Source organism: Lepus europaeus, chromosome 3, assembly GCF_033115175.1.
Source record: "Lepus europaeus isolate LE1 chromosome 3, mLepTim1.pri, whole genome shotgun sequence".
NCBI lineage: Eukaryota > Metazoa > Chordata > Mammalia > Lagomorpha > Leporidae > Lepus > Lepus europaeus.
In genome coordinates, this window is record NC_084829.1 from 29,811,515 (window position 1) to 29,819,977 (window position 8,463).

The 8,463-nt window shown below is 37.8% G+C and overlaps 1 protein-coding gene across 1 annotated transcript; it reads left to right on the top strand.

The window, feature by feature from the left end:
* The first annotated feature begins 859 nt into the window (after positions 1–859).
* LOC133756791 (olfactory receptor 2G3-like) lies at positions 860–1,795 on the top strand. Its single transcript, XM_062187383.1, has one exon. It carries the CDS (start codon positions 860–862, stop codon positions 1,793–1,795), a length of 936 nt encoding a protein of 311 aa, XP_062043367.1.
* The last annotated feature ends 6,668 nt before the right edge of the window (positions 1,796–8,463 follow it).

An 8,463-nucleotide genomic window follows, 5' to 3' on the forward strand; every position in this document is an offset into this window, starting at 1 on the left:
CCACCTTGCGGTGCCGGCACACCGGGTTCTAGTCCCGGCCGGGGCCCTGGATTCTGTCCCAGTTGCCCCTCTTCCAGGCCAGCTCTCTGCTATGGCCCGGGAGTGCAGAGGAACATGGCCCAAGTCCTTGGGCCCTGCACCCGCATGGGAGACCAGGAGAAATACCTGGCTCCTGGCTTCGGACCAGCATGGTGTGCCGCCACAGCGCGCCAGCCACAGTGTCCATTGGAGGGTGAACCAACGGTAAAAGGAAGACCTTTCTCTCTGTTTCTCTCTCTGTCTCTCTCTCAATGTCCACTCTGCCTGTCCAAAAAGAAAAGAAAAGAAAATGCATATTTGTGCTGAATTAGGAGTATTATTATGATCTTTCAGTATATTCTTTGAATAAATAAATATATTTTAAAACTTTTCATTTATAATTTTTTATATTTTAAACCCCATTAAATATCTTGGCACTTTTGTGTTCTAACCATTTTTTCCCAAAACACTAAAAATTAACATCATTTGTCTAATTAAACCTATTAGTGACCTTTTCCATTGAATTTGAATATTTTTCACAACAAACAACTAATGTACTTCTTCGGTGAATTTTTTTTTATTTTTTTTCTTTGCTGTATTTTGTCTCATCTAATAGTTATATCTCAGGAAAATACTTTGCATTCCCAATGGCCTTGATGTACCTCCTTTTAGAATGTCTTTTCTTTAATGTCACATGCTTTGGTTTCTGCAACAAAATGTATTCAATAACTCCCTGAAAATTGCCTCATAGTGTTTCAAAGATTGCCAGCATGACTGTAGTCAACAAATTATTTACAAACTGATTGCTTGTTATGTTTTTTCTCCTTTAAGGAACAAGGTAATGGGAATGTCCAACAAGAGTTTCAAGGGAACCTTCATTCTGGTGGGCTTCTCTGACCAGCCCCAGCTGGAAAAGATACTCTTCGTGATCGTCCTGATAGCCTATTTTCTTACATTGGCAGGAAATACAGTGATTATTCTGATTTCCTCTATAGACCCTAAACTCAAAACACCCATGTACTTTTTTCTTACTCAACTATCAATAGTTGATATGTGTGTTACCACCAGCATTGGCCCTCAGCTGCTCTGGAACCTAAAAGGACCAGCCAAGACCATCACTTCCCTGGGTTGTGCCATTCAACTCTACGTCTCCCTGGCAACGGGCTCCACCGAGTGTGTTCTCCTGGCTGTCATGGCTTTTGATCGCTACGCTGCAGTTTGTAAACCTCTCCACTACACTACTGTGATGAACCCACAGCTGTGCCAGGCTCTGGCAGGGGTCGCGTGGTTGAGCGGGACAGGAAATGCTCTCATCCAGGGGACTGTCACCCTCCGGCTGCCTCGCTGTGGACACCGATTGCTCCATCACTTCTTCTGTGAGGTACCCTCCATGATTAAGCTTGCATGTGTGGACATCCATGCCAATGAGGTCCAGCTCTTCTTTGCTTCGTTGGTCTTGCTGCTCTTGCCCTTATCACTGATACTGACATCCTATGGACACATAGCCAGGGCGGTTGTAAGGATTAAGTCAGAGCAGGCCTGGCGCAAGGCCCTGGGGACATGTGGATCCCACTTGATGGTTGTGACCCTCTTCTATGGGAGCATCACTGCTGTCTACATCCAGCCCAACAGTTCTTATTCCCAAACTCATGGAAAATTCATCTCCCTCTTCTATACAGTCATGACCCCAATGCTTAATCCCCTCATCTACACACTGAGGAACAAAGATGTGAAAGGGGCACTGGTAAGACTATTTCACAGAGACCCAACCACATAGAAATGAAGCAGAGTAAACAGTGGTCTATTTTTATGACAAAAAGATCACCTTACATAACCCTTCCCTCATTAACTTCACGACCCTTAAAGAAGAGATGCAAACTCTACAGTCTGCATTGTTGTATTTGCCTTGGCCTCTGAGCCATCTGTCCTCTCATCTTTTTCCAGGCTTCTTTTGGGTCATATGCAAAGCAATGTTTCCCCACACTCTATAAATGTCTATTATTCATGTCACTTCTGTTTCCTCACTCTCCCTCCCTCCCTGCCTTTCTCTTCAATCTTCCTTCCTCCCTTCCTTCCTCCCTTCCATTTTCCTCCTCTCTTCCTTCCCTCCCTCACTCTCTCCCTCCCTTCCTTCCCTTCTTTCCTTCCTTCCTTCTTTCTCTCCTTCCTTCCTTCCTTCTTTCCTTCCTTCCTTCCTTCTTTCCTTTTACAACTCATATCACTCTTATTAACAACTAATTTCTTCTTTTCTTCCCTTTTTTATAATACACTTTATAGTCATTTTTCCTGATGGTTATACATTATATTCGTTCCCATAAATATTCCAACAATTATTGCAAACATTCAGCTCTACATCCTCATTTGTCACAATAAAAAGCTTTCAGAATTTTTTTGTGGACAATAATAGAAATACTAGGCTAGGAAATTTAGATTTTAGCTTCATAATTTTCTTTTTGACCTTGTGCAATTTTTGTTAAAAAATTTGTATACTAGTATACTTTCGAGAAAAATATGAGTCTTCCAGTATAAATTGAATAAAAGATTATAAACATAATGCCTGATAATAAATTATCAATAAATACCCATTAACATGCTTCAGTCTTCTCCTCTTTGGGTCATAATACTCCTAAAATTTTTTTTATTTTTAAATTGCCCCACAAATTTTTTTTATCTTCTCAATAATTGTTTATACATTTGTATTTATATCCAAATGGAAAAATAATAATATGAAAATATGAGAAAACAATCTAAACCTTGTTTTTGTATTATGGCAGAAAGAATTTATTTTCTTCATGCTATAAAAAGTATTTTTAATGGTTATAACAGAGTTGAAAATGTTGTTTATAAAAAGAAAGATAGTGTAGTGTGGCACTAAATTATGTTAATGGCATTATGGAGAGGTCAGTCTGTAGACTCTCTACACCATTTATTTTCACTGTATAATCCTAGGTAAATTATTTAGTGTTTATGAGCCTTAGTTTTTTATTCCTAACATAAAAACAACCATAAAGTTTCATTGTTTTTAATAGATAGTTGAAAGGCATAGTAATAAGGACTATACAACAAGTTATTTAGTATTAAAAACTCTTGATTTTCTTATAATAATCATGATGTCACATGGGGTAGATTTGATGACAAATATACATGTTTTCCATCCTGGATTGCATTGTCACTAGTTACCATTAACACTTTACTAAGATTACGTTCTATAGTCAGTGGGTACTGCTTTGGACTGTGACCAATATGTCAGTTGTTTTCTGTAAACAAGCTCTTTTTCATAGACAAGTTAATAGTGATTAGTCTACTCTGATTTAATGCTTTTGACTCAACTGTTATCTAATGGTTATCAGTTAACTATAATATTTCCTTTTTTATTTATTTGCATGCATTTCATAACTACAACTTTAGGAACATAGTAATTCTTCCCACCATACCCTCCCTTCCACCCACACTCCTTTTTTTAAAAGATTTATTTTTGTTTATTTGAAAACAGAGTTACAGAGAGGTAGAGACAGAGAGAGAGGTCTTCCATCCACTGGGTCACTACCCAGATGCTCACAATGGCCAGAGCTGCACCAATCCGAAGCCAGGAGCCAGGAGTTTTTCTGGGTCTCCCATGTGGGTGCAGGGGACCAAGGACTTGGGCCATCTTCTACTGCTTTCCTAGACCATGGCAGAGAACTGGATCAGAAGAGGAGCAGCGGGACAAGAACTGGCACCTAAATGGGATGCCTGTGCTTCAGGCCAGGGCTTTTACCTGCAGTGCCACAGCAGCACCCACACACACTACCCCTCCTTCTCTTCCCACCCCTGTTCCCAGACTTGTTTTCTACTAAGATCTTTTTTAGTTAACTTAATACACAGAAGATTAACTCTATTCTAGGTAAAGTGCTCAGCACTTTGAGAGAGAAAAAGAAAGAGAAAGAAAGAAATGAAAAAAAAAAAGAACAAAAACTTTTCCTCAACAGTTCAGGTAAAGGCTGTTCAAAGTCATTGCATCTTGATGATAATATCACTTTTTTCTAAACTTAATTATCTTTATAGAGAAACCCAAGAATGAAACATCTTTTGCAAGCACTTGTACATAACTATAATATGGGTGACATAAGAATATCCTCTATGGCCAGTGCCACGGCTCACTAGGCTAATCCTCCACCTGGGCGATGGCACCCCGGGTTCTAGTCCCGTTTGGGACACCGGATTCTGTCCCGGTTGCTGCTCTTCCAGTCCAGCTCTCTGCTGTGGCCCAGGAGTGCAGTGGAGGATGGACCAAGTGCTTGGGCCCTGCACCTGCATGGGAGACCAGGAGAAGCACCTGGCTCCTGGCTTCAGATCAGCGTGGTGCCATTGGGAGGTGAACCAATGGAAAAGGAAGACCTTTCTCTCTGTTTCTCTCTCTCACTGTTCACTCTGCCTGTCCAAAAAATTTTTTTAAAAAAATAAAAGAATATCCTCCACTTAATATACTAAAATGAAGTAATTCTTCCAGAACAAGTTTTACTATTAAGTGTCATAACACAACTCTTTGAGTACAGAGGTCCTGCATGAGAAGTTAAGGCACAGTGATTTCTGTTGTTGGTTTAACAATTAACATTCTTATTTATGACATCAGTGATCACCCAAGGCTCTTGACATGAGCTGCCTAGGCTGTGGAAACCTTTTGGATCCACAACTCCTTCAGTATTTCAACAATGCCATAGGTAAAGTGGAAGTTTTCTCCTCCCTTCAGAGCAAAGTACATTCTTCTTTGGTGGCGGCTTCTTTCCATTGGGGTCTCCAACAGAGGTCTTTCATATAGAACATTTTTGCCACAGTGTCTTATTTTTTACTGCTGTGTAGTATTCCATGGTGTACATATCTCATAACTTATTTATTCAGTCATCAATTGATGGGCATTTGGGTTGATTCCATGTCTTTACTAATGTGAATTGAACTGCGATAAACAAGGAGGTACTGATAGATCTTTCATACATTAATTTCAACTCCCTTGGGTAAATTCCCTGGAGGGGGATGGCTGAATCATATAGTAGGTCTATATTCAGGTTTCTCAGATATCTCCAAACTGTCTTCTATATGGGTTTTACCAGCTTACATTCCCACCAACAGTATCATTGTCAGAATTTGTTGTCTGTTGATTTTTGTATGAAAGCCATTCTAACGAAGGTGTGTGAAGCCTCATTGTGGGTTTGATTTGCATTTCTCTGAAGCCTAGCAATTCTAATCATTTTTTCATGTGTCTGTTGGCCTTTTGGATTTCCTCTTTTGAAAAATGCCTGTTTAAGTCCTTTGCACAATTCTTAACTGGGTTATTAGTTTTGCTATAGTTGAGTTTCTTGATCTCTACACATATTATGGTTATTAATCCTTTGTCAATTGCATAGTTTGCAAATATTTTCTCCCATTCTGTCAGTTATCTCTTTATTTTACTGATTGTTTATTTTGGAGTGTAGAAGCTTCTCAGTTTGATGTAATATCATTTGTTGATTTTGGCTTTGATTGGCTGTGCCTCTGGGGCCTTTTCCAAAAACTCTTTGTCTATGCCAATATCTTGTAGGGTTTTCCCCATGTTCTCTAAAAATTTGATGGTGTTGGATCATAGATTTAGGTCTTTAATCCACTTTGAAAAGATTTTAGTGAAAGGTGTAAGGTAGGATTCTTGCTTCATGCTTCTGCATGTGGAGATACGGTTTTCCCAGCACAATTTGTTGAAGAGATTATCCTTGCTCCAGGGATTGATTTAGATACCTTGTCAAAGAAAAGTTGGTTGTAGATGTGTGGGTTTACTCCTGGCATTTCTATTCTGTTCCATTGGTCTATCCATCTGTTTTGGTACTGGTACTACACTGTTTTGATGATGACTGCCCTGTAGTATGTCTTGAAAACTGGTATTGAGATACTTCCAACTTTGTTTTTGTTGTATAAAATTGCTTTAATAATTCAGGGTCTCCCGTGTTTCCATACGAATTTCAGCATTGTTTTTCTATATCTGAGAAGAATGTCTTCGGTATTTTGATTCCTATCACATTGAATCTATAAATTGCTTTTGAACATGGAAGGCTTTTCCATTTTGTGTGTATTCTATTTCTTTCTTTAATGTTTTATAATTCTCATCGTAGATATCTTTGACATCCTTGGTTAAATTTATTCCAAGGTTTTTTTATTTTTTTGGTAGCTATTGTGAATGGGATTGTGCTTAGAAACTCTTTCTCAGTCATGGCATTGTCTGTGTATACAAAGGCTGTTGATTTTTTTGTGTTGATTTTATATCATGTTACTTTTCAAAACTCTTCTATGAGTACCAATAGTGTCTTAGTGGAGTCCTTTGGATCCCTATATACAGAATCATGTCATCTGCAAATATGAATAGTTTGACTTCCTCCTTCCCAATTGGTATCCCTTTAACTTCTTTGTCTTGCCCAATGGCTCTGACTAAAACGTCTAGAACTATATTGAAAGCAATGGTGATAGTGGGCATTCCTATCTGGTTCCAGATCTCAGTGGGAAGGATTCTGACTTTTCTCAGTTCAATATGATTCTGGCTGTGGGTTTGTCATAAATTCCCTTGATTGTGTTAAAGTTGTTCTTTCTATTCCCCATTGTTTAGAGTTTTCATAATGAAAGGGTGTTGTATTTTGTCAAATGCTTTTTCTGCATCTGTTGAGATGATCATATGGTTTTGTTCTTCAGTATGTCAATATGATGCATCACATTGATTGATTTGTGAATGGTGAATCATCCCTGCTTACCAGGGATAAATCCCACTTGGCCCAAACGAATGATCTTTATGATGTGTTGTTGGATTCGATTGGCTGGAATTTTGCTGAGGATTTTTGCATCTATGTTCATCATGGAATTTGGTTTCTAATTTTCTTTCTGTGTTCTAACTTTTTCAGGTTTAGGAAGAAAGAATTTGGTAACATTCCCTCCCTTTCAATTTTTTTAATAACTTGAGAAGAATTGGAGCTAATTCTTCTGTAAATGTTTGGTAGAATTCAGCAGTAAAGTCATCTGGTCCTGAGCTTTTCTTTGTTGGGAGGGTCTTTATTCCTGATTCAATTTCTGTCTTGGTAATGGGTCTGTTTATTTTCTATGTCTTCATGGCTCAATTCAGGTAGGTAGTATGTGTTCAAGAATCTATCCATTTCTTCTAGGTTTCCCAATTTGTTGGCATACAGCTCTTTGTAGTAATTTCTGATGATTCTTTTTATTTCTGTGGTGTCTGCTGTTGCATTTCCTTTGGCACCCTTAATTTTGTTAATTTGGCTCTTCTCCCTTCTTTTTTGGTTAGTTGTGCCAATGATGTGTCAATTTTGTTTATTTTTTCAAACAACCAGGTCTTCATTTTGCTGATCATTTGTATTGTTTTACTGGTTTGCATTTTGTTGATTTCTTTTCTAAATTTAATTATTTATTTTCTCCTACTTGGTTTGGGTTTGGTTTGCTATTGTTTTCCTAGGTCCTTGAAATGCATGATAGCTTGTTTACTTGGTGCCATTCTAATTTCTTGATGTGGGCACTAATAGATATCAACTATTTTACTAACACTACTTTTGCTATACTCCATAGATTTTGATATGTTGTATTGTCATCTTCATTTGTTTCCAGAAAAATTTTTATTCCTCTTTTGCTTCTTCAATAACCCAAAACGTAGGAGCATGTTGTTCAGTCTTCATCTAGTCATCTCCCTATCTACAAGTTGGATTCACCACCTGTAACTATATGACATACAGTCCTAACTAACCAAGTTCTCCTGAAAAGCTAGATTGTTTAATCTCTATAATTATCTGTATTTATGTTTGGCTCATATTTAATTTTTATAATCACGTCATCTCTTTCCTGCTAGTATACTCAGAGTACTGTTTTTATTTTAATGACATTTATTTAATTTTGCTATTGAAATTCAATTAATTGTAAGTTTGCTTTATTTTTAACAGCTTTATTAAAGTGAAATTTACACTCTCTATATGAAAGAGTTTCTTCTAACTATGATGGAGGATAGAAATGGAATGGCCTAGCCAGAAGCCAGAACCTCATGGGGTGACCGGCTGAGGTGAGATCAATTCAGACTGTGGAGGAGACAAATTCACCCACCTAGAAGGGTGAAGCAAATATTTCCAAAGGGCTTATGATGAGTTTTATGGACTATTATTCATATGCATGCCTAAAACAGCTAATTTTTTTTAAAAAGGCCAGATGCCTAGTCAAAATATCTCATGACCAGGAAGAAGTATCTCAGCAACCTTGGGAAATAACCATTCATTCGCAATAGTCTGCATTCTCTTTTTGGCTAAGTCAGATTTTTACACATTTGTTTCATTCTCAATGTTCTTTTAAAGCACTAATTTATTCATCCAGTATGCACTCAATGAAAGCAGCACTAACACCAGTATTATATTATAAATAGCCTATTTTTTTCCACCTTCATAGATATTTTTAAAGAAAATT

What these genes read in the sequence shown, in the direction of transcription:
- LOC133756791 (XM_062187383.1), top strand. Translation starts at nt 860, where the DNA reads ATGGGAATGTCCAACAAGAGTTTCAAGGGAACCTTCATTCTGGTGGGC.